The sequence below is a fragment of the Oncorhynchus kisutch genome, linkage group LG18 (genome assembly GCF_002021735.2).
Source record: "Oncorhynchus kisutch isolate 150728-3 linkage group LG18, Okis_V2, whole genome shotgun sequence".
NCBI lineage: Eukaryota > Metazoa > Chordata > Actinopteri > Salmoniformes > Salmonidae > Oncorhynchus > Oncorhynchus kisutch.
In genome coordinates this window covers 6,657,277-6,683,639 of record NC_034191.2, presented here as the reverse complement: position 1 = coordinate 6,683,639, position 26,363 = coordinate 6,657,277, and the positions used below count along the sequence as shown (strand labels likewise).

The 26,363-nt window shown below is 44.7% G+C and overlaps 1 protein-coding gene across 2 annotated transcripts; it reads left to right on the top strand.

Moving 5' to 3' along the window:
* Positions 1-10,703: 10,703 nt before the first annotated feature.
* LOC109883854 (aldehyde dehydrogenase family 3 member A2) lies at positions 10,704-24,899 on the top strand. Of its 2 annotated transcripts, none has more exons than XM_031796404.1 (11): positions 10,704-10,978; positions 11,711-11,889; positions 12,162-12,290; positions 12,745-12,847; positions 13,443-13,528; positions 15,039-15,247; positions 17,046-17,163; positions 17,494-17,635; positions 18,265-18,431; positions 19,133-19,232; positions 23,141-23,800. In XM_031796404.1, the coding sequence occupies exons 2-11, from the start codon at positions 11,734-11,736 to the stop codon at positions 23,452-23,454; spliced, it is 1,524 nt and encodes a 507-aa protein (XP_031652264.1). In that variant the 5' UTR covers positions 10,704-10,978; positions 11,711-11,733; the 3' UTR covers positions 23,455-23,800. The 2 variants fall into 2 exon arrangements, with proteins under 2 accessions (XP_031652264.1, XP_031652265.1); XM_031796405.1 differs by lacking the exon at positions 23,141-23,800 and adding an exon at positions 24,223-24,899 and having other exon boundaries at positions 10,721-10,978.
* Positions 24,900-26,363: the final 1,464 nt, after the last annotated feature.

Here is a 26,363-nt window from a genome sequence, read left to right as displayed (position 1 = left end):
GTGTGTGTGTGTGTGTGCGTGCGTGCGTGTGTGTGTCTTAGATACCTTAGCCAAACAGTTTAAACCAGTTCCATGCATAGTAACATAATTACTCCAACCATTTGCACAACACAGTAACACAACGCTGTAAATTCATCAAACACCCGCACCACCTCAGTAAAGGACAATTTCTTGTTTTTAGATCCATAATAGTGTCGTTGAGACATCTCACAGTTGGCAGTAATTCTCTAAGTCCTTCACCCTATGACCGGAGCAGGTACTTTACACTGGTCTTCTCCGAAGGACTATATTTCTTCACATCGGGAACGTAGTTGATGTGTGTGTGTGTGTGTGTGTGTGTGTGTGTGTGTGTGTGTGTGTGTGTGTGTGTGTGTGTGTGTGTGTGTGTGTGTGTGTGTGTGTGTGTGTGTGTGTGTGTGTGTGTGTCTGGTTGGTTGGTTGGGTGGGTGTTGGTGTGCCAAGAAGATAAGTGAGGTGTGTGCGTGTGAGCCAGGAGTTGAGTCAAACATAATTAGGACTGGGTTTGTGATGACAGAGACAGTCTAACCAGTTGACCTCTGACCTGCCTGCTAGTTGCACTGAGAGGCAAATGATTCTCAGGCAGAAACAGACTGCTGTCTGGGCTTGGGCGGTGTCCGGATTGTCGTACCTTTATACCTTTAGACCTTGTGTCGTACAGTGATATTCAGTAATACCGGCACTGAGCACAAGGGGCGCTGTTTCCAAACCTCACTGTTAGCAATCTCACCACCACTACCTTGGATTCCCCTCATGACATGTTTACCCTATTCTACTCAGCCAACTCCAACCTCAGTCTCCACATCTGTTTTTTCTGCAACTCATCCAAGCTTCCCCGGATCTGCACTCCATATCTTCCTGTGTAACAATAAATATTTTGGTTATTTTCATCCCTGTTTCCTCATCTGAGTCTGCTCTTGGGTTCCCCGGTGTCGCTCCGCTCAACAAGCATGTTAAGACACAGTGTTCTTGTCACCAACACGGCAGGTTATCTAGTGGTTAGAGCGTTGGGCCAGTAACCGAAAGGTTGCTGGATCGAATCCCCGAGCTGACCAGGTAAAAATTTGTCGTTCTGCCCCTGAGCCCACTGTTCCCCTGAACAAGGTGGTTAGCCTACTGTTCCCCTGAACAAGGTGGTTAGCCCACTGTTCCCCTGAACAAGGTGGTTAACCCACTGTTCCCCTGAACAAGGTGGTTAACCCACTGTTCCCCTGAACAAGGTGGTTAGCCCACTGTTCCCCTGAACAAGGCAGTTAACCCACTGTTCCCCTGAACAAGGCAGTTAACCCACTGTTCCCCTGAACAAGGCAGTTAACCCACTGTTCCCCTGAACAAGGCAGTTAACCCACTGTTCCCCTGAACAAGGTGGTTAGCCCACTGTTCCCCTGAACAAGGTGGTTAACCCACTGGTCCCCTGAACAAGGTGGTTAACCCACTGTTCCCCTGAACAAGGTGGTTAACCCACTGTTCCCCTGAACAAGGCAGTTAACCCACTGTTCCCCTGAACAAGGTGGTTAGCCCACTGTTCCCCTGAACAAGGCAGTTTACCCACTGTTCCCCTGAACAAGGTGGTTAACCCACTGTTCCCATGAACAAGGCGGTTAACCCACTGTTCCCCCGAACAAGGTGGTTAGCCCACTGTTCCCCTGAACAAGGTGGTTAGCCCACTGTTCCCCTGAACAGGCAGTTAACCCATTGTTCCCCTGAACAGGCAGTTAACCCATTGTTCCCCTGAACAGGCAGTTAACCCATTGTTCCCCTGAACAGGCAGTTAACCCATTGTTCCCCTGAACAGGCAGTTAACCCATTGTTCCCCTGAACAGGCAGTTAACCCATTGTTCCCCTGAACAGGCAGTTAACCCATTGTTCCCCTGAACAGGCAGTTAACCCATTGTTCCCCTGAACAGGCAGTTAACCCATTGTTCCCCTGAACAGGCAGTTAACCCATTGTTCCCCTGAACAGGCAGTTAACCCATTGTTCCCCTGAACAAGGTGGTTAACCCACTGTTCCCCTGAACAAGGTGGTTAGCCCACTGTTCCTAGCCCGTCATTGTGAATAATAATTTGTTCTTAACTGACTTGCCTAGTTAAATAAAGGTATAAAAAAATACTAATCTCTCGTCACACTCACATGAGTCCCAAATGGCACCCTATTCCATATGTAGTGAAGTAATCTTGTAGTGCACTACATAGGGAATAGGGTTTAATTTGGGGTGTAGCCCTCCTCTACTGTGCTTTGTCCCTCCATCTCTCCTCTCTTTCCCTCTCTGTCTGTTCTTGTGTCTCTCTAACAGTGTTATCTCTAGGGAGTCTGTCTGCAGGTGAGGTTGATGAATAAGGGAGTAGTGCTGATTAGAGCCAGAGCAAATACAAGCGCGTTAAGAAAATATTCAGACCACTGAATTTTTTTTCTTCCCATTTTGTTACGTTACAGCCTTATTCTAAAATTCAGTTTTGTAATTGTCTAAAACAAGCAGACGACAAGAACATTGTGTTTGAAAAGGTGTTTTGCTGTGAGCCGATGAGGTAACCTAGGTAACCACAGGCTGTTTACCCCCACAGGCGGGCAGAGTCGCGAGGTTCTAGCTAACACCGGATTGGGTCTATCCCTGGAGGCAGTCAATAATATCTGTCGGGTGATTGGTTGAGCCTTCTTGGGTGCGTGACGTCGCACAACCCTTGGCAAAAACACAAAACATGGCGAACAACTTCTCTCAGCTCTGAAACCAGTAGTAAACACCAACTGCAGTTACAGAGCCGTATAAGAACGTTTTCAACACCCCTTGACTTTTTCCACATTTTGCTGTGTTACAGCCTGAATTTAAAATGTATTATATTTATATTTTTTGTCACTGGCCCACACACAATACCCCATAATGTCAAAGTGGAATAGTTTTTTTTTTTTTTTTTTACAAATTAATAAAAAAATTAAAAGATGAAGTAGATAAATAGATTAATATTAGACCCCTTTGTTATGGGAAAACTCCCTAAGAGTGGTCTCTTCTCCATCAAATTATTTGAATATTCATTGAGGGGTGGTGAATATTCGATGAGGGATGTTCAATATTCGATGAGAGGGGTTGGCGTCAACCGCCTGAATTCTATGGCAAAGGTATGACAAATTAATCAACCTCATGAATATGCATAGATTGTCTCGATTTTCAACATGGACAGCTCTGATATAAAGTGTTTTTTTTCTTCTCAAAGTTGCCAGGATGTCACTTGCATCACACTTATATCAGTACTAACAACCTAAACATTACCAAACTTCTATTAGATCAAATAAGCATTACGTATCAAAATGACAATTCATGTTTATCTTGACGAAATTCAACGTACTCTCATTGCCCCCATACAAAAACTCCTCACTTGCTTAATAATTCAGGATCTGCTTAAACATGGACACATTTTTGGGGTCGAGTAAAACCCTCTCGCTTCGCCTCTTCTTCACTGCTAACAGTTACAGGGGTTTGACTAGATGAGATACACTTTATGTCAGAATTGACCAGAATTGACAATTCGTAGCAGGTTAGGATAATTAATGTAGCAGGTTAGGATAATTAACGTAGCAGGTTAGGATAATTAATGTAGCAGGTTAGGATAATTAACGTAGCAGGTTAGGATAATTAATGTAGCAGGTTAGAATAATTAATGTAGCAGGATAGGATAATTAATGTAGCAGGTTAGGATAATTAATGTAGCAGGTTAGAATAATTAATGTAGCAGGTTAAGATAATTAATGTAGCAGGTTAGAATAATTAATGTAGCAGGTTAAGATAATTAATGTAGCAGGTTAAGATAATTAACGTAGCACAAACAACGCAAAACTAATAAACCAAACAGAAACACAAGGATTTATCGTTTTATTTTTTACAGAAATGCTTGGTGATCGACTAGGAATGCCTTGGAGATCGACCAGTCGATCGCGACCGACCGGTTGGTGACCACTGGTTTAGAGAACCATGTTAGTATCCCAAATGGCACCCTATTCCCTATATAGTGCACTAATTTTAACCAGTTTGACCAGAGCCTTGGTCAAAAGTAGTGTGTACTACATAGGGAATAGGGTGCCATTTGGGACAAAGTTCATAAATGGATACTATGAACCGTTGAGATCTCCACAGTAGATACCCCCCCCCCCCCTTCTCTTAGCTCCGCTGGTCTCTACGACCCCTCCTACTTAAATAACACAGTGGCCTGTGTGAGGGCAGAGTTTAAATAACGAGAACCTCTCAGCGACCAGTGATCCAAGGAAGAAAGGGAGATAAAGAGTGCATCCCAAATGGTATTTCCTATTTAGTGTACTACTTGTGCGCACTATATATGCGATAGGGAGCAGTTGAGGACTTAGCAACAGCAGTTTACTGTGTGTCTCTAACTGACCTGTACTGCAGCTTATTGGCTGAATAAAGTGTTTCAAATCAAATCAAATGTTATTAGTCACATGTGCCGAATACAACAGGTACCCCTGTGAAATGCTTACTTATAATCCCTATAAGCCCTTATAAGCCCTTAATCAGCAACGCAGTTAATAAAATATGAATAATAATAAGAATTAAAAGGAACAAATAATTAAAGAGCAGCAGTAAAATAACAAGTGAGGCTATATACAGGGGGTACCAGTACAGAGTCAATGTGCAGGGGTACAGGTTACAGTGCCTTGCGAAAGTATTCGGCCCCCTTGAACTTCGCGACCTTTTGCCACATTTCAGGCTTCAAACATAAAGATATAAAACTGTATTTTTTGTGAAGAATCAGCAACAAGTGGGACACAATCATGAAGTGGAACGACATTTATTGGATATTTCAAACTTTTTTAACAAATCAAAAACTGAAAAATTGGGCGTGCAAAATTATTCAGCCCCCTTAAGTTAATACTTTGTAGCGCCACCTTTTGCTGCGATTACAGCTGTAAGTCGCTTGGGGTATGTCTCTATCAGTTTTGCACATCGAGAGACTGAAATTTTTTCCCATTCCTCCTTGCAAAACAGCTCGAGCTCAGTGAGGTTGGATGGAGAGCATTTGTGAACAGCAGTTTTCAGTTCTTTCCACAGATTCTCGATTGGATTCAGGTCTGGACTTTGACTTGGCCATTCTAACACCTGGATATGTTTATTTTTGAACCATTCCATTGTAGATTTTGCTTTATGTTTTGGATCATTGTCTTGCTGGAAGACAAATCTCCGTCCCAGTCTCAGGTCTTTTGCATTCTTCCAGAATGGTCCTGTATTTGGCTCCATCCATCTTCCCATCAATTTTAACCATCTTCCCTGTCCCTGCTGAAGAAAAGCAGGCCCAAACCATGATGCTGCCACCACCATGTTTGACAGTGGGGATGGTGTGTTCAGGGTGATGAGCTGTGTTGCTTTTACGCCAAACATAACGTTTTGCATTGTTGCCAAAAAGTTCAATTTTGGTTTCATCTGACCAGAGCACCTTCTTCCACATGTTTGGTGTGTCTTCCAGGTGGCTTGTGGCAAACTTTAAACGACACTTTTTATGGATATCTTTAAGAAATGGCTTTCTTCTTGCCACTCTTCCATAAAGGCCAGATTTGTGCAATATACGACTGATTGTTGTCCTATGGACAGAGTCTCCCACCTCAGCTGTAGATCTCTGCAGTTCATCCAGAGTGATCATGGGCCTCTTGGCTGCATCTCTGATCAGTCTTCTCCTTGTATGAGCTGAAAGTTTAAAGGGACGGCCAGGTCTTGGTAGATTTGCAGTGGTCTGATACTCCTTCCATTTCAATATTATCGCTTGCACAGTGCTCCTTGGGATGTTTAAAGCTTGGGAAATCTTTTTGTATCCAAATCCGGCTTTAAACTTCTTCACAACAGTATCTCGGACCTGCCTGGTGTGTTCCTTGTTCTTCATGATGCTCTCTGCGCTTTTAACGGACCTCTGAGACTATCACAGTGCAGGTGCATTTATACAGAGACTTGATTACACACAGGTGGATTGTATTTATCATCATTAGTCATTTAGGTCAACATTGGATCATTCAGAGATCCTCACTGAACTTCTGGAGAGAGTTTGCTGCACTGAAAGTAAAGGGGCTGAATAATTTTGCACGCCCAATTTTTCAGTTTTTGATTTGTTAAAAAAGTTTGAAATATCCAATAAATGTCGTTCCACTTCATGATTGTGTCCCACTTGTTGTTGATTCTTCACAAAAAAATACAGTTTTATATCTTTATGTTTGAAGCCTGAAATGTGGCAAAAGGTCGCAAAGTTCAAGGGGGCCGAATACTTTCGCAAGGCACTGTAGTAATGAGACTATATACAGGGGGTACAGGTTAGTAATGAGACTATATACAGGGGGTACAGGTTAGTAATGAGACTATATACAGGGGTACAGGTTAGTAATGAGACTATATACAGGGGGTACAGGTTAGTAATGAGACTATATACAGGGGTACAGGTTAGTAATGAGACTATATACAGGGGGTACAGGTTAGTAATGAGACTATATACAGGGGTACAGGTTAGTAATGAGACTATATACAGGGGGTACAGGTTAGTAATGAGACTATATACAGGGGTACAGGTTAGTAATGAGACTATATACAGGGGGTACAGGTTAGTAATGAGACTATATACAGGGGTACAGGTTAGTAATGAGACTATATACAGGGGGTACAGGTTAGTAATGAGACTATATACAGGGGTACAGGTTAGTAATGAGACTATATACAGGGGGTACAGGTTAGTAATGAGACTATATACAGGGGGTACAGGTTAGTAATGAGACTATATACAGGGGGTACAGGTTAGTAATGAGACTATATACAAGGGGTACAGGTTAGTAATGAGACTATATACAGGGGGTACAGGTTAGTAATGAGACTACTTCCGTGGCCTCCAACTGCTCTTAAACGCTAGTAAAACCAAATGCATGCTTTTCAACCGGTCGCTGCCTACACCTGCATGCCCGACTAGCATCACCACCCTGGATGGTTCCGACCTAGAATATGTGGACGTCTATAAGTACCTAGGTGTCTGGCTAGACTGCAAACTCTCCTTCCAGACTCATATCAAACATCTCCAATCGAAAATCAAATCAAGAGTCGGCTTTCTATTCCGCAACAAAGCCTCCTTCACTCAAGCCGCCAAGCTTACCCTAGTAAAACTGACTATCCTACCGATCCTCGACTTCGGCGATGTCATCTACAAAATGGCTTCCAACACTCTACTCAGCAAACTGGATGCAGTCTATCACAGTGCCATCCGTTTTGTCACTAAAGCACCTTATACTACCCACCACTGCGACTTGTATGCTCTAGTCGGCTGGCCCTCGCTACATATTCGTCGCCAGACCCACTGGCTCCAGGTCATCTACAAGTCTATGCTAGGTAAAGCTCCGCCTTATCTCAGCTCACTGGTCACGATGGCAACACCCATCCGTAGCACGCGCTCCAGCAGGTGTATCTCACTGATCATCCCTAAAGCCAACACCTCATTTGGCCGCCTTTCGTTCCAGTACTCTGCTGCCTGTGACTGGAACGAATTGCAAAAATCGCTGAAGTTGGAGACTTTTATCTCCCTCACCAACTTCAAACATCAGCTATCTGAGCAGCTAACCGATCGCTGCAGCTGTACATAGTCTATTGGTAAATAGCCCACCCTTTTTACCTACCTCATCCCCGTACTGTTTTTATTTATTTACTTTTCTGCTCTTCTGCACACCAATATCTCTACCTGTACATGACCATCTGATCTTTTATCACTCCAGTGTTAATCTGCAAAATTGTAATTATTTGCCTACCTCCTCATGCCTTTTGCACACATTGTATATAGACCCCCCCTTCGTTTTCTACTGTGTTATTGACTTGTTAATTGTTTACTCCATGTGTAACTCTTTGTTGTATGCTCACACTGCTATGCTTTATCTTGGCCAGGTCGCAGTTGCAAATGAGAACTTGTTCTCAACTGGCCTACCTGGTTAAATAAAGGTGAAATAAAAAAAATAAAAAAAAAATATACAGGGGTACAGGTTAGTCGAGGTAATTGAGGTAATATGTACATGTAGGTAGAGTTATTAAAGTGACTATGCATAGATAATAAACAGTAGTTCATGTTGTCAAACAGTAACTCTTTTCACATGAAAACAGTTGATTTTTGTTAATAGGATTCAATTATTATCTTGAGGGAAAAAAGAAACCTCAGCTATTGTCATTCGTTTGTCTAAAATGGGGAAACGCTTCTATTTTCTCTCATCGATCCATCATGAAAAGTAACATTTTCCTCAGAGATTTCAAGATGCGTTATGAGAACATTGTTCCACAGCTCCAAAGGCTAAATGTTTGTCCCAGATGGTACCCTTTTCTCTACAAGGACCCCATAGAGATCTGGTCTAAAGTAGTGCACTATATAGGGAACTGTGTGGCATTGGGGACACAGCCCCTTGTGCTGCTGCAACACAAGAATGGCTTTGTCACCCATCAGACAATGTATGGTGTTGTTGAGGAAAAATCTAACCACACAAAACTAGCTACATGATCTACAGCCCCCCTTTAATTACCCAGCATGCACCATTATCCTCCACTAAATGAGGCCTTTGTTTTCTTGTACCTCTGTTTGTTGACCTTTACACTTTGTCCTCACATGAACAGTCCCTTTAAAGTACATCTGATTGTCAATCTCATCTCTGTGACTTGCTGTGTCACTTGTTGTCCTGTTTTGTGAATAGAGGTGATAATGGGAGCCATTTTGTGCCTTGTGTTTCTTGCAGAGGTTCTTGCTGTGAGGCTGATGGTGAAACTGGTGTTCCTGCTGTGAGGCTGATGGTGAAACTGGTGTTCCTGCTGTGAGGCTGATGGTGAAACTGGTGTTCCTGCTGTGAGGCTGATGGTGAAACTGGTGTTCCTGCTGTGAGGCTGATGGTGAAACTGGTGTTCCTGCTGTGAGGCTGATGGCGAAACTGGTGTTCCTGCTGTGAGGCTGATGGTGAAACTGGTGTTCCTGCTGTGAGGCTGATGGTGAAACTGGTGTTCCTGCTGTGAGGCTGATGGGCAAACTGGTGTTCCTGCTGTGAGGCTGACCTGGGGAAACTGGTGTTCCTGCTGTGAGGCTGACCTGGGGAAACTGGTGTTCCTGCTGTGAGGCTGATGGTGAAACTGGTGTTCCTGCTGTGAGGCTGATGGTGAAACTGTTGTTCCTGCTGTGAGGCTGATGGCGAAACTGGTGTTCCTGCTGTGAGGCTGATGGGGAAACTGGTGTTCCTGCTGTGAGGCTGATGGGCAAACTGGTGTTCCTGCTGTGAGGCTGACCTGGGGAAACTGGTGTTCCTGCTGTGAGGCTGATGGTGAAACTGGTGTACACGTGGCTCCACCATCTTGGACTCTGATTTAGACTTGTAGCACTGAAGCAACAGTTATGGCTCAGTGTCAGTCTTACCAAAAATGCAATAGTTCATTTTAAATTAAATTCAAATGTTACTTTTATTTATTTATACAATGGTTATAAACCTTCAATCATTTTAAAGACGTTTATAATGCCATTAAACTTGTTTAATTCAGGTTGTTGTTATTTCATATTGTGCCATATCCATTTATTTTCTGTTACATTGTTGAAACTGTATTCTGACCTCAATGACAGACTGAGTATGATGTATTCAGTGTTTTCTTCCTGGGTATTTCCTAAAGGACGGTTTTGTCATGTAAATAATGTGCCTCCTGTTGGTTTACATGCGATTATGTCCAATGGTACTCTGATTAGTATGGAAGGCAAGCATTTCGCTACACTCGCATTAACATCTGCTAACCATGTGTATGTGACAAATAAAATTTGATTTGATTTGAAAGGCAAATTCCAAGCGTTATAATGTCCTGTGTGAATCATAGCTTACAACAGTATGAACGAAACCATAGGATTAGGAATTAGAGTAAGCAAATCATTGAATAGGATCTCTCTGGATGATTACACTACCTGCAGTAATACATTTCCCTCTCAATCTGTATAATGGAGAGTCCCAACAATTCATTTCCCTCTCAATCTGTATTGTGGAGAGTCCCAGTAATCCATTTCCCTCTCAATCTGTATTGTGGAGAGTCCCAGTAATCCATTTCCCTCTCAATCTGTATTGTGGAGAGTCCCAGTAATCCATTTCCCTCTCAATCTGTATTGTGGAGAGTCCCAGTAATCCATTTCCCTCTCAATCTGTATTGTGGAGAGTCCCAGTAATCCATTTCCCTCTCAATCTGTATTGTGGAGAGTCCCAGCAATTCATTTCCCTCTCAATCTGTATTGTGGAGAGTCCCAGCAATTCATTTCCCTCTCAATCTGTATTGTGGAGAGTCCCAGTAATCCATTTCCCTCTCAATCTGTATTGTGGAGAGTCCCAGCAATTCATTTCCCTCTCAATCTGTATTGTGGAGAGTCCCAGCTTATTCATTTCCCTCTCAATCTGTATTGTGGAGAGTCCCAGCAATTAATTTCCCTCTTAATTAACTTCATTAATTAAATATGAAAAAATATATATATTTTAAACATATTTAATTAACTTCATGAAGAAAATTGTAGGTCATTTTTAGGTCGTTTTCCATAAAGACAAAATCATTCCATTAATTAGCAAAAATGCAAAAAAAACGGCTAATTTGAGTCGCCTACCGTCTGCAGCTAAACCGATACCACCCGTCGCCTCGAGCAATAAATGAACGTCAATCCCACGGTTACGTCAGTGAGGCAGAACCTGGGCAGAACAGAAGGTACTGTGGCATAATGTAGTTCACCTCCTTGGTAATGAGACATCGATAGCAGCGCATGTTTTTCCACACGGTGAATGGCTTTTTATTTTATGAAAGAATAGTAAAGTTTATGATATCGTTTTTTTTTTAAAAACACTGTCCCGCAGGTTTGAATTTTTCAGAAGTGTATTTTTTGTCCTTCGTTTTTTCCGATTTATGGATGGAATTGATTGACAACAGACAATAATCCCGCGTGCTTCTTTTATTCATGTGTGAGTATTGGAAACGTTGTTTTACATGTTTTTAATGTATTTGATGATGTAGTTAAGCTTATTCAACAGACAAAATACTGTTCAGTACTTCTTTATTGTACGGTGAAAGCGTCGTAATTCATCATTTCATGATTATTTCAACAGATTTGACAACCAACATATGTAAACTCATTTTTAAGTCATATTTTATATTCCACATTTAGGTTGAGGGTAGAGAAAACAACTGAATAGTCCTTTCAAAGTGCTGTTGATCCTGTAGTTACTCTTCTATTGCAGACCGTGCATTCTACTTTCGTGCTTTGTCCCCTCTGTTGAATCCCGCTACATATCAGCTCAAAGTTGATTAGATAATATACTCTTCAAGAAAAATACAGTAGACCTACTTCCTATTTTGTTCATTTTTAAGCAGACCACAAAAGCACTGCACATTTATTTGATGGTTTGGGATAATTCTCTGCACTTTCTTCACGTGAGTATTCATAGGCAAATCTATGATAAACCAATGTACTGTAATTATTCAAAACAATTACCTTTCATTAGAAATGTAGTTAGATACAGTATATAGCCATGTACGATACAAGTATAAGGATGTGCATGCATATTTGAGTTCTTCCGTGCCTATTGTCCCTGTGTCTGTCTGCTGTACTTTACAGGTGTATTCTAGTGAAATGTACCTGTCTGAACAGGTGTACTTTGTGTATACTTCACAGTGGCTGTGTGTTTACTGTTCAGGTGTGTGCTGGTGACCGGTTACCATGGAGAAGCAGGCGGTGCAGAGGGCCAGGGAGGCTTTCCTCGCTGGGCGGTCGCGACCCCTGGAGTTCAGAGTTCAGCAGCTCAAGTCTCTCCAGAGGATGATCACAGACAGACAGGGAGAGATCGCCACCGCCCTCAAACAGGACATCAACAGGGTAAGCGTCAAACATACAGTAGTAGTTCATTACATGGAGCTGTGATAGTCTGAGGTCGATTGTGACACCTTCGATAAGAGCCAATTACATGAGCCTTGTAAGAATATCACAAACTATCACGCCACTGAACTAGGAATTATGTGTTCCTCAGCAGCTTTTGAAATTTTATAGTGTTGGGAATAACTGTACAAATACACGGATTTATACATTTAGATCATTTTGCAAAGATTTTCAGTAAGTTTACTGAATAAACCTCACCTTGCGTTCCACAGAGCCAGTACGACACCCCACTGTTTGAGTTGATCGGCCTGGAGAATGAGATCAGCCTGGCTGTGTCGAAGCTGGCCCAGTGGGCTGCTCCTCGTCCTGTAGAGAGGAACCTCCTCACCATCTCAGACCAGGTACGCTATGGAAGACTTATCATTGCACTGCATTAGTCCATTTACACTTAGCTACACTGTTAGAATCAAAGTTATATCTAGAACTTAAAATGGTTCTGCCGCCGTCCCCTTTGAATAACCCTTTCAACAGAGGGTTCTGCTTGGAACTCAACAGGGTTCTGCTTGGAACTCAACAGGGTTCTGCTTGGAACTCAACAGGGTTCTGCTTGGAACTCAAAAAGGTTCTACTTGGAACTCAAAAAGGTTCTACTTGGAACTCAAATGGTTCTACTTGGAACTCAAATGGTTCTACTTGGAACTTAAAAAGCTTCTACTTGGAACTCAAAAGGGTTCTACTTGGAACTTAAAAAGCTTCTACTTGGAACTCAAAAGGGTTCTACTTGGGACTCAAAAGGGTTCTACTTGGAACTCAAAAGGGATGAATAAAGTTGATTGTAATGTACTGTACTTGAAGGCGTACATCCAGCCGGAGCCCCTGGGAGTGGTCCTCATTATCGGGGCCTGGAACTACCCCTGGGCCCTAACCCTGCAGCCCCTGGTCGGGGCTATCGCTGCAGGTACGCCCCAACGACCCCCCTTCCCCCTATTCCTCCTTAGCTGTGTAATCTTCAGCTACCCCCTCCTCTCCTACTTTTCCCACCACTGTAGTTGTCTTTTATTCAGCGTTGTCTCTCCATCCCTCACTGACATGTACACACAGCATTATCCATCTCCCTAGATGTCTGGCATTCTGCTACCACTGAGTGATGTCATCCCATTCACACACACACACACACACTGTTAATGATGTCATCCCATTCACACACACACACACACACACACACACACACACACACACACACACACACACACACACACACACACACACACACACACACACACACACACACACACACACACACACACACACACACACACTGTTAGTGATGTCATCCATTCACACACACACACACACACACACACACACACACACACACACACACACACACACACACACACACACACACACACACACACACACTGTTAGTGATGTCATCCATACACACACACACACACACTGTTAGTGATGTCATCCCATTCACACACTGTTCATTCTCTCTCTCTCTGTCTCTCTCTCTCTCTCTCTTACTCTCTCCCTCTCTCTCTCTGCAGGCAATGCCGCTGTGGTGAAGCCGTCTGAGCTGAGTGAATACTCAGCTAGTCTCCTCAAAGCTCTGCTCCCACGATATCTGGACCAGGTCCCTATTCTATTCCCCCTTGTCTGCTGTATGAGAATACTGTATGTCACCGTCCCTTATATAGTGCACTACTTTAGACAAGAACCCTATGGGCCCTGGTCAAAAGTAGTGCACTATATAGGGAATAGGGTGCCATTTGGTACACCACCCATATATATATATATATATATATACTGAGTTTACAAACATTATGAACACCTGCTCTTTCCATGACATAGACTGACCAGGTGAAAGCAACTCAATATTCGGAAGGTGTTCTTAATGTTTTGTACACTCAGTTTATGAGAGCAATCTGAGCTGAACTGTTTTAGTCCTGTGACTGTGAGCCAATAGTCAGTGATTTAGCTCCAATATTACAGCATGACCTTATTACTGCGTGTAGGATAGACAAGTCCTCTGTTGCTGTGATGTCATACACACATACTGGCTACATCCTGCTGGCTACATCCCGCTTAAAGGGATAGGACACATCATGCTTAAAGGGATAAGACACAGCACGCTTAAAGGGATAGGACACAGCACGCTTAAAGGGATAGGACACATCATGCTTAAAGGGATAGGACACAGCACGCTTAAAGGGATAGTACACAGCACGCTTAAAGGGATAGTTCACAGCACGCTTAAAGGGATAGTACACAGCACGCTTAAAGGGATAGTACACAGCACGCTTAAAGGGATAGGACACAGCACGCTTAAAGGGATAGGACACAGCACGCTTAAAGGGATAGGACACAGCACGCTTAAAGGGATAGTACACAGCACGCTTAAAGGGATAGTTCACAGCACGCTTAAAGGGATAGGACACAGCACGCTTAAAGGGATAGTACACAGCACGCTTAAAGGGATAGTACACAGCACGCTTAAAGGGATAGTACACAGCACGCTTAAAGGGATAGTTCACAGCACGCTTAAAGGGATAGTTCACAGCACGCTTAAAGGGATAGTTCACAGCACGCTTAAAGGGATAGTTCACAGCACGCTTAAAGGGATAGTTCACAGCACGCTTAAAGGGATAGTTCAAAACGTGTTTAAAGGGATAGTTCACAGCACGCTTAAAGGGATAGTTCACAGCACGCTTAAAGGGATAGGACACAGCACGCTTAAAGGGATAGTTCACAGCGCGCTTAAAGGGATAGTTCACAGCACGCTTAAAGGGATAGTTCACAGCACGCTTAAAGGGATAGTACACAGCACGCTTAAAGGGATAGTTCACAGCACGCTTAAAGGGATAGTTCACAGCACGCTTAAAGGGATAGTTCACAGCACGCTTAAAGGGATAGTTCACAGCACTCTTAAAGGGATAGTTCACAGCACGCTTAAAGGGATAGTTCACAGCACGCTTAAAGGGATAGTTCACAGCACGCTTAAAGGGATAGTTCACAGCACGCTTAAAGGGATAGTTCACAGCACGCTTAAAGGGATAGTACACAGCATTCTTAATTTGCAAGCATCTAAGCAGCTTTGGTTCTGGGATGAACTGTCCTGTTAATTAATGTTGGGGTCTTTCCAGGAGCTGTACCCTGTAGTGTGTGGGGGCGTGTCAGAGACTCAGGAGTTGCTGCGTCAGCGTTTCGACCACGTCTTCTACACAGGGAACAGCACTGTGGGTAAACTGGTGATGGAGGCAGCAGCCCGACACCTCACCCCTGTGACCCTGGAGCTGGGAGGGAAGAGCCCCTGTTATATCGATAAGGACGTCGACCTCAGAGTCGCATGCCGGTCAGAAACCTCAATGCAGTTCATAGTAATTACATTTGGTCTGTAATACCTGTGGTCTGTAATACCTGTGGTCTGTAATACCTGTGGTCTGTAATACATGTGGTCTGTAATACCTGTGGTCTGTAATACCTGTGGTCTGTAATACCTGTGGTCTGTAATACCTGTGGTCTGTAATACATGTGGTCTGTAATACCTGTGGTCTGTAATACCTGTGGTCTGTAATACCTGTGGTCTGTAATACCTGTGGTCTGTAATACCTGTGGTCTGTAATACATGTGGTCTGTAATACCTGTGGTCTGTAATACCTGTGGTCTGTAATACCTGTGGTCTGTAATACCTGTGGTCTGTAATACATGTGGTCTGTAATACCTGTGGTCTGTAATACCTGTGGTCTGTAATACCTGTGGTCTGTAATACATGGTGTCAGTAATATAACAGCCATATTGTTGGTCAAGGTAACAGCCCCACAACCTGTTGATATCAGCTGGAGATGACATAGTGAGCTAGCTTTAACAGTTAGCATCTTTGATAGGGAGTTTTGTACTAGATAGCATCTTTGATAGGGAGTTTTGTACTAGATAGCATCTTTGATAGGGAGTTTTGTACTAGATAGCATCTTTGATAGGGAGTTTTGTACTAGATAGTATCTTTGATAGGGAGTTTTGTACTAGATAGCATCTTTGATAGGGAGTTTTGTACTAGATAGCATCTTTGATAGGGAGTTTTGTACTAGATAGCATCTTTGATAGGGAGTTTTGTACTAGATAGCATCTTTGATAGGGAGTTTTGTACTAGATAGCATCTTTGATAGGGAGTTTTGTACTAGATAGCATCTTTGATAGGGAGTTTTGTACTAGATAGCATCTTTGATAGGGAGTTTTGTACTAGATAGCATCTTTGATAGGGAGTTTTGTACTAGATAGCATCTTTGATAGGGAGTTTTGTACTAGATAGCATCTTTGATAGGGAGTTTTGTACTAGATAGCATCTTTGATAGGGAGTTTTGTACTAGATAGCATCTTTGATAGGGAGTTTTGTACTAGATAGCATCTTTGATAGGGAGTTTTGTACTAGATAGCATCTTTGATAGGGAGTTTTGTACTAGATAGCATCTTTGATAGGGAGTTTTGTACTAGATAGCATCTTTGATAGGGAGTTTTGTACTAGATAGCATCTTTGATAGGGAGTTTTGTACTAGATAGCATCTTTGATAGGGAGTTTTGTACTATATAGCATCTTTGATAGGGAGTTTTGTACTAGATAGCATCTTTGATAGGGAGTTTTGTACTAGATAGCATCTTTGATAGCATCTTTGATAGGGAGTTTTGTACTAGATAGCATCTTTGACTAGCAAAGCAGTTTCAGCTGACGTGTATTAGCTTAGCATTGTGGCTAATGTTTTGGCAGTTGGTGATGTAGAAAGTTGAGAAAGATGTGAGGAGCAGGATTTAAGGGTCATAGGGTTGCAAAATTGAAAAAACATTCCCAAAACACCAAGGTTTTCCAGAAATCCCTTTCGAGAGATTCCCGGAGAAAGCAGGAAATATATAACCCTCCACCCAGGATTTCTGGAAAACCAGGTGATTTGAGGATTTTTCCCCCCAGAATTGTTTAACCCTAAAGGGTCGTTATATGTAATGAGACAACAGCGTGCTTAGCTCCTTTTTACAAATCATCAGAATGCTTGAAACTGAAAAATGTTCCAGGTGTATGTGAAAGATGAAATATTGATTTGATGTCTGTGGTATATTTATTATTTAATTTTTCTCTTCATGTTGGTTTTGTTCATCCCCCGCAGGCGTATCACGTGGGGGAAGTTTGTGAACTGTGGTCAGACGTGCATCGCCCCAGACTACATCCTGTGTGAACCCAGCATCCAGAACAGAGTGGTGGAGGGCATCCGGCAGACACTACTGGTCTCTTACGTCCTCTCTATCTCTACTGTAGCTAGCTAGCAAGGATGCTACGATAGCTCTGCCAATTAATTACTACCTTATTACATTGTATATTAATGTACACAGTATGGTATCAATTCAGACAATTCGGGAAGTGAAATGAAATGATTAGATTCATAAATTAAACACTTAGGGGGGTAAAGTCCATAGTTTTCTATGAGAATCTTCCCAATTCATGAATTTGATTTCAATTCCCTTCCAGAATTGACCCCGGCCCTGATTTGACTGTAGGTAGCAACCCCTTACTCTCTAGCTAGCATCTAATCCACACGTTGTTTTCCTTAATCCTAGGAGTTTTATGGGCCTGACCCCAAATCCTCCCCTGACTACGGCCGCATCATCAACCAGCGCCACTTCAACCGCTTGATGACTCTACTGGAGGGCTACACGGCAACAGTAGGGGGGCAGAGTGACTCATCACAGCGCTACATTGGTACGCAGTCTCACTGGGCTCACAGATATTTGGTGACACATTAGTTAGTAGTTGGGCAGACTTGGGTTTTAATATTACTGTATTTCCCCTTGGGTTGCAACATTCCCAGTACCTTTCACAAAGTTACAAGGTTCTTCAGAAATCTCAAATTGGAGAATTACAATATTTTTTTTCATCATTTTTTTTTGTTTGTTTTTTTTTCATCATTTTTTAAACATTTTTTTTAGTCATTTAGCAGACGCTCTTATCCAGAGTAGTGAGTGCATACAATTTAATTTGTACTGGTCCCCCCGTGAGAATCAAACCCACAACCCTGCCGTCGCATGGCACCAACCCTGCCGTTGCATGGCACCAACCCTGCCGTTGCATGGCACCAACCCTGCCGTTGCATGGCACCAACCCTGCCGTTGCATGGCACCAACCCTGCCGTTGCATGGCACCAAGTGTGGCTCAGTTGGAGGATTCCCTCGGCTCTCTTGATTCCAGGAATCTCCCAACTGGGATTGCTCTAACTGGGAATCATCAAACTAAGAATGTACTAATTGAGAATCTTCCAGCCGGGATTCTTTCTGAAACACTTGAGAACTATGTTGTGTCTGTCAAAAAACGTTTTACCCCTGACCCCTCAGCCCCCACGGTGGTGAAGGACGTGCCCCCCCAGGCTAGGCTGATGCAGGAGGAGATCTTCGGGCCCCTGTTGCCCATAGTGACCGTCAGCGACATAGATGACGCCATCCACTTCATCAACGAGAGAGAGAAGCCCCTGGCGCTCTACGTCTTCTCCTCCAACAAGAAGGTAAGGTCTGGAGGGAGCTAGTGAGCAAGCTATGGAGTAGGGCTGAAATCCCCCCAAAAACAGGAGAACAAAGAGGAGATTACACCTGCCAAATCCACTCAAATCTCCACAATTTGGACATAGGATTTAGGGGTTTCTTTTGGGATTGGGCATGGGTCACTTTTAGTTGAGCTCCTGCTGAAATGTCGTTTATATACTGGAAGGAGGTCATCTGTTACTGTGGCAACAACAATTGTCCTTATTCTGGGGTATGTACAGTATGTATTTACATATGATGGGGCTGATAAAAGACATCCCTCTCTCTGTCTCTGTCATTAAGGTGATAAAGGACATCCCTCTCTCTGTCTCTGTCATTAAGGTGATAAAGGACATCCCTCTCTCTGTCTGTCATTAAGGTGATAAAGGACATCCCTCTCTCTGTCTCTGTCATTAAGGTGATAAAGGACATCCCTCTCTCTGTCTCTGTCATTAAGGTGATAAAGGACATCCCTCTCTCTGTCTCTGTCATTAAGGTGATAAAGGACATCCCTCTCTCTGTCATTTAGGTGATAAAAGACATCCCTCTCTCTGTCTGTCATTACGGTGATAAAAGACATCCCTCTCTCTGTCTGTCATTACGGTGATAAAAGACATCCCTCTCTCTGTCTGTCAACAAGGTAATAAAGGACATCCCTCTCTCTGTCTCTGTCTCTGTCCATAAGGTGATAAAGCGAATGCTGGCTGAGACTACCAGTGGCGGGGTGACAGTCAACGACGTTATTATGCACTACACCCTCAACTCTCTGCCCTTTGGGGGTGTAGGTAAGAAAACTGTCTTATAATACTGTTAGGCTTTAGGATACAGCCTAGCTGGACCTCTGGTGATTATACTGGTAGGCTTTAGGATACAGCCTAGCCGGACCTCTGGTGATTATACTGTTAGGCTTTAGGATACGGCCTAGCCGGACCTCTGGTGATTATACTGTTAGGCTTTAGGATACGGCCTAGCCGAGCCTCTGGTGAATATACTGTTAGGCTTTAGGATACGGCCTAGCCGGACCTCTGGTGAATATACTGTCAGGCTTTAGGATACGGCCTAGCCGGACCTCTGGTGAATATACTGTTGGTTGGCACGCTAGCCGGATCTCTGGTGAATATACTGTTAGGCTTTAGGATACGGCCTAGCCGGACCTCTGGTGAATATACTGTTAGGCTTTAGGATACGGCCTAGCCGGACCTCTGGTGATTATACTGTTGGTCGGCACGCCAGCCGGACCTCTGGTGAATATACTGTTGGTCGGCACGCTAGCCGGACCTCTGGTGAATATACTGTTGGTCGGCACGCCAGCCGGACCTCTGGTGAATATACTGTTGGTTTGCACGCTAGCCGGACCCTCTGGTGAATATACTGTTGGTCGGCACGCCAGCCGGACCTCTGGTGAATATACTGTTGGTCGGCACGCTAGCCGGACCTCTGGTGAATATACTGTTGGTCGGCACGCTAGCCGGACCTCTGGTGAATATACTGTTGGTTTGCACGCTAGCCGGACCTCTGGTGAATATACTGTTGGTCGGCACGCTAGCCGGACCTCTGGTGAATATACTGTTGGTCGGCACGCTAGCCGGACCCTCTGGTGAATATACTGTTGGTTTGCACGCTAGCCGGACCTCTGGTGAATATACTGTTGGTCGGCACGCTAGCCGGACCTCTGGTGAATATACTGTTGGTCGGCACGCTAGCCGGACCTCTGGTGAATATACTGTTGGTCGGCACGCTAGCCGGACCTCTGGTGAATATACTGTTGGTCGGCACGCTAGCCGGACCTCTGGTGAATATACTGTTGGTCGGCACGCTAGCCGGACCTCTGGTGAATATACTGTTGGTCGGCACGCTAGCCGGACCTCTGGTGAATATACTGTTGGTCGGCACGCTAGCCGGACCTCTGGTGAATATACTGTTGGTTGGCACGCTAGCCGGACCTCTGGTGAATATACTGTTGGTCGGCATGCTAGCCGGACCTCTGGTGAATATACTGTTGGTCGGCACGCTAGCCCGACCTCTGGTGAATATACTGTTGGTCGGCACGCTAGCCCGACCTCTGGTGAATATACTGTTGGTCGGCACGCTAGCCGGACCTCTGGTGAATATACTGTTGGTCGGCACGCTAGCCGGACCCTCTGGTGAATATACTGTTGGTCGGCACGCTAGCCGGTATTGGGACGATTTTGGTGAACTGGCGGAAGCTGATATGATGGCATTGCCACTGCCGGCCCGACCACACATAGCCACTAAAGTAGTCATGCCTACGACAGTCCAATGGTGGCTTGCCTGCAGTAGACAGATAGACTGTGTCTAAATTCACCCTCTGACTGTAGTGAGCAGTAATATGTGTATATCTAATATACTTGTATATACGTCACATAAAACCCCTAACAAAGACTAAGCAATTAACCTATTTAAATGTTTATATGACTCTATAAAGATAATTCAAATATACAAGCATTAGACAATGAGTTGACGTTGACTAACAAGAATGGGTCTGAGAATTGTCTATATCAAAGGCAGATGGTTAATTAACATTGAACAATGAATGGGTCTGAGAATTGTCTATATCAAAGGCAGATGGTTAATTAACATTGAACAATGAATGGATTAACATTCCAGGCATGAAGCTTAAGTTACAAACATTAACAAGCATTACAAAGGCATTATTCCAACCACATAGATCCTAAAGTTAACTTATAGGACAAAGCATGAACAAAGCATAAGAGAGAGAACCAATGCATTTCATTACCTGTAGAACATCTGAAGGTGGAACCTTCTCAACCCAAAACCAACCACCATTGACCAATCAAACAATACCAAGTTTACAGTAACCTAAACACCCCCAGGCCCAAAAATCTCCACAGGGTGTCACAGCATCTAAAGGCTGGTGTGATGAGGGGGTGAGACAGCATCTAAAGGCTGGTGTGATGAGGGGGTGAGACAGTATCTAAAGGCTGGTGTGATGAGGGGGTGAGACAGCATCTAAAGGCTGGTGTGATGAGGGGGTGAGACAGCATCTAAAGGCTGGTGTGATGAGGGGGTGAGACAGCATCTAAAGGCTGGTGTGATGAGGGGGTGAGACAGCATCTAAAGGCTGGTGTGATGAGGGGGTGAGACAGCATCTAAAGGCTGGTGTGATGAGGGGGTGAGACAGCATCTAAAGGCTGGTGTGATGAGGGGGTGAGACAGCATCTAAAGGCTGGTGTGATGAGGGGGTGAGACAGCATCTAAAGGCTGGTGTGATGAGGGGGTGAGACAGCATCTAAAGGCTGGTGTGATGAGGGGGTGAGACAGCATCTAAAGGCTGGTGTGATGAGGGGGTGAGGCCGATGTAAATAAGACAGAATTTCTGAGAGGAACATAAACCCCCTTTGAGTAATTCAGAGTTCATCATTTACAGATACAAGTTACCATAGAGATAATCCATATAGAGTCCTCTTTAGGGGACAAGTTACCATAGAGATAATCCATATAGAGTCCTCTTTAGGGGACAAGTTACCATAGAGATAATCCATATAGAGTCCTCTTTAGGGGACAAGTTACCATAGAGATAATCCATATAGAGTCCTCTTTAGGAGACAAGTTACCATAGAGATAATCCATATAGAGTCCTCTAGGGGACAAGTTACCATAGAGATAATCCATATAGAGTCCTCTAGGGGACAAGTTACCATAGAGATAATCCATATAGAGTCCTCTAGGGGACAAGTTACCACAGAGATAATCCATATAGAGTCCTCTTTAGGAGACAAGTTACCATAGAGATAATCCATATAGAGTCCTCTAGGGGACAAGTTACCATAGAGATAATCCATCCATATAGAGTCCTCTAGGGGACAAGTTACCACAGAGATAATCCATATAGAGTCCTCTTTAGGAGACAAGTTACCACAGAGATAATCCATATAGAGTCCTCTTTAGGAGACAAGTTACCATAGAGATCATACACATAGATAGAATCAGAGTTATCCTCAGGTGAACACGTTTCTGAAAGATTCAGAGGGTAGAGCGTCCCTGGGACTGAGACTGAGGGTAGAGCGTCCCTGGGACTGAGTCGGAGGGTAGAGCGTCCTTGGGACTGAGTCGGAGGGTAGAGCGTCCCTGGGACTGAGTCGGAGGGTAGAGCGTCCCTGGGACTGAGTCGGAGGGTAGAGCGTCCCTGGGACTGAGTCGGAGGGTAGAGCGTCCCTGGGACTGAGTCGGAGGGTAGCGCGTACCTGGGACTGAGTCGGAGGGTAGCGCGTCCCTGGGACTGAGTCGGAGGGTAGCGCGTCCCTGGGACTGAGTCGGAGGGTAGCGCGTCCCTGGGACTGAGTCGGAGGGTAGCGCGTCCCTGGGACTGAGTCGGAGGGTAGCGCGTCCCTGGGACTGAGTCGGAGGGTAGCGCGTCCCTGGGACTGAGTCGGAGGGTAGCGCGTCCCTGGGACTGAGTCGGAGGGTAGCGCGTCCCTGGGACTGAGTCGGAGGGTAGCGCGCCTCTGGGACTGAGTCGGAGGGTAGCGCGCCCCTGGGACTGAGTCGGAGGGTAGCACACCTTTGGGACTGAGTTGGAGGTTAATTCGTCCTTGGGACTGTTGGAGAAGTGCTGCTAGTGCGTCATGCAGCTAACATCTAATCCTTAACAAGTCCCATGACCCTTTGACCACTCATCTGACCCTAGCCCTGTGACCTCTGAACCCCACAGGTCAGAGTGGAACAGGAAGGTATCATGGAAAGCACACCTTTGACCAGTTCAGCCATCATCGGGCGTGTCTGGTCAAGTCCCTGGGCATGGAGGATGTCAACATGGTGCGGTACCCACCCCAGAACCGCCAGAAGGCTCGCAGGGTCAGGCTGGCCATGAGGACCCCACTGGTCGACTTCTCTAGGAAAACCTACATCTGGGCCGTGACGGCCACCATCTTTGCTTTCGGTCTCTTGGTCACCTTGACTGCCATCCTGCTAATTGCTGGTGGCTTGAACTGCACCTGTTGGAGACTTTGGCAAATCTGGCGCTAGCTAGTCTTTACCTATATTGACCGACGTACATTCAACGAAAGACATGTCCCTGTGCCTGTGCCTGGTTCCCCTGGCTTTAGAATAATGTCTAATGTCTTTGTGTGTCCGACACTGTAACTAAACTCACAACCCTGGTGGTGTAAGCCCCTCCTGACTGTTGTTAGCGGTGTCAGCTTGCCATCACCGATCCTCTCTAATGACGACGAGCCACTGATTTTGCCCATGGCGGGCTGCTGTTTGCTTGCTAGATGTGTTTTTTTTCTTCTGATCTTCCATTTTAATCTATAATTTCATTCTAATCTAATTCTATGATGTATCTTTTGTTTGTTTAAAGATTGTCAAAGAACTGAACAATTAGATCAGTTTTTTTATTGGAAAGGGGATGCCTAGTCAGTTGCACAACTGAATCAACCAAAATGTGTCTTCCGCATTTAACCCCCAACCCCTCTGAATCAGAGACTGCTTTTACATATATGCTAACAATTATAGAAAAGATTTGCTGGAATGGAAAGCGGTATACATATATACACATATATACATATATACTATACAGTAGCCAACATAGGGAATCCTTGAATTTGGACTATGGTTGAAAAATTCCAGCAACTTTACCAAATGTTCCAGGTTTGCCCGAAATCCTGGTTGGAAGATTCCTGGATTTCCTGTTTAGTCCCTCCTGATTCCCGGGAATCTTCCAACAGGGATTTCTGGTAAACCTGGGAAACTTGAACATCATATACGTCTAACATCTCTAACCCCATTCCACAGGTCAGAGTGGAACAGGAAGGTATCATGGGAAGCACACCTTTGACCAGTTCAGCCATCATCGGGCGTGTCTGGTCAAGTCCCTGGGCCTGGAGGAGGTCCACATGGTGCGGTATCCACCCCAGAACCACCAGAAGGTTCGCAGGGTCAGGCTGGCCATGAGGACCCCACTGGTTGACTTCTCCAAGGGCACCTACATCTGGGCCGTCACGGCGTCCATTGTGGCTCTGGGACTCCTGGTCGCACTGACTGTGATTCTAATACTAGCGGCCGGTGTCAGCTGCACCTGTTTGTGATTGATGGATAGACACAGTGAAGTTAAGGTTGCATATTTTGGTAACTTCCCCAAAATCTACCGGTATTCCAGGAATCCTTATTGGAGGATTTCGGATTTCCTGCTTCTTCTCTTATGATTCCGGGAATCTTCCTACCGGGAATCTTCCTACCGGGAATCTTCCTACCGGGAATCTTCCTACCTTTCTCAGGAAAACCTGGTAATTTTGGGAAAGAGTAGAGACACCATGGACTGGGTTATTAACACATTAATGTCAAGTCATTATGTGATTATTGTTGCATCCTACCTCTCCCTTCTCTCTGTCCTCTCCTCTCTCCCCTCTCTCTCCTCTCTCCCCTCTCTCTCCTTCTCTCTGTCCTCTCTCTCCTTCTCTCTGTCCTCTCTCCTTCTCTCTGTTCTCTCTCTCCTTCTCTCTGTCCTCTCTCTCCTTCTCTCTGTACTCTCTCTCCCCTCTCGCTGTCCTCTCTCTCCTCTCCGTCCTCTCTCTCTCCTTCTCTCTGTCCTCTCTCTCCTCTCTCTCTCTCTCTCTCTCTCCTTCTCTCTGTCCTCTCTCTGTCCTCTCTCTCCTCTCTCCCCTCTCTCTCTCCTTCTCTCTGTTCTCTCTCCTATATCCCTCCCCTCTCTCCTTTTCTCTGTCCTCTCCTTCTCTCCATGTTCTCTCTCTCTCTCTCCCCTCACTCCCCTCTCTCTACCCTCTCTCCTTCTCTCTGTCCTCTCTCTGTCCTCTCTCTGTCCTCTCCTTCTCTCCATTTTCTCTCTCTCTCTCTCCCCTCACTCCCCTCTCTCTACCCTCTGTCCTCTCTCTGTCCTCTCTCTGTCCTCTCTCTGTCCTCTCTCTGTCCTCTCTCTGTCCTCTCTCCTTCTCTCCGCTCTCTTTCCTATATTGCTCCCCTCTCTGTCCTCTCTCTCCTCCCTCATTCTCTCCGTTCTCTCCCTATCTCTCCCCTCTCTCTCCTCCCTCGTTCTCTCCGTTCTCTCTCTATCTCTCCCCTCTCTCCTATATCTCTCCCCTCTCTCCTCTCCTCTGTCCCCTATCTCTCCCCTCACTCCCCTCTCTCTCTCCTCTCTCCGTTCTCTCTGTTCTCTCTCCTATATCTCTCCTCTCTCTTCATCACCCTCCTGAAGTTGTTGTTGTGTCTGTTCAGTAGACATAGACCTGAAGTTGTTGTTGTGTGTGTCTGTACAGCAGACATACAGTGCATTCAGAATGTTTCAGACTCCTTAACTTTTTCCACATTTTGTTACGTTACAGCCTTATTCTAAAATGTATTACATTTTCCCCTCATCAATCTACACATAATACCCCATAATGACAAAGCAAAAACTGGTTTTTAATTTGTTACAAATGTATAAAAAAACAACTGAAATATCACATTTACATAAGTATTCAGACCCTTTACTCAGTACTTTGTTGAAGCACCTTTGGCAGCGATTACAGCCTCAAGTCTTCTTGGATATGACTCTACAAGTTTTGCACACCTGTATTTGGGGAGTTTCTCCTATTCTTCTCCGCAGATCCTCTCAATCTCTGTCAGGTTGGATGGGAGAACTGCTATTTTCAGGTCTCTCCAGGTTGGTTGCTGCACAGCTATTTTCAGGTCTCTCCAGAGATGTTCGATTGGGTTCAAGTCCGGGCTCTGGCTGGGCCACTCAAGGACATTCAGAGACTTGTCCCGAAGCTACTCCTGCGTTCTCTTGGCTGTGTGCTTAGGGTCGTGGTCTTGTGGATCTCTGTGCTTTGCTCTGCATTCAGTTTTCCCTCGATCTCTCAGTTCCTGCCGCTGAAAAACATCCCCACACCATGCTTCACCGTAGGTATTGTGCCAGGTTTCCTCCTGTGACACTTGGC

What these genes read in the sequence shown, in the direction of transcription:
- LOC109883854 (XM_031796404.1), top strand. Translation starts at nt 11,734, where the DNA reads ATGGAGAAGCAGGCGGTGCAGAGGGCCAGGGAGGCTTTCCTCGCTGGG. An exon ending in TCCCACGATATCTGGACCAG is followed by an intron (nt 13,529 to 15,038) that starts GTCCCTATTCTA and finishes GGGTCTTTCCAG; the next exon opens with GAGCTGTACCCTGTAGTGTG. An exon ending in CTCATCACAGCGCTACATTG is followed by an intron (nt 17,636 to 18,264) that starts GTACGCAGTCTC and finishes CTGACCCCTCAG; the next exon opens with CCCCCACGGTGGTGAAGGAC.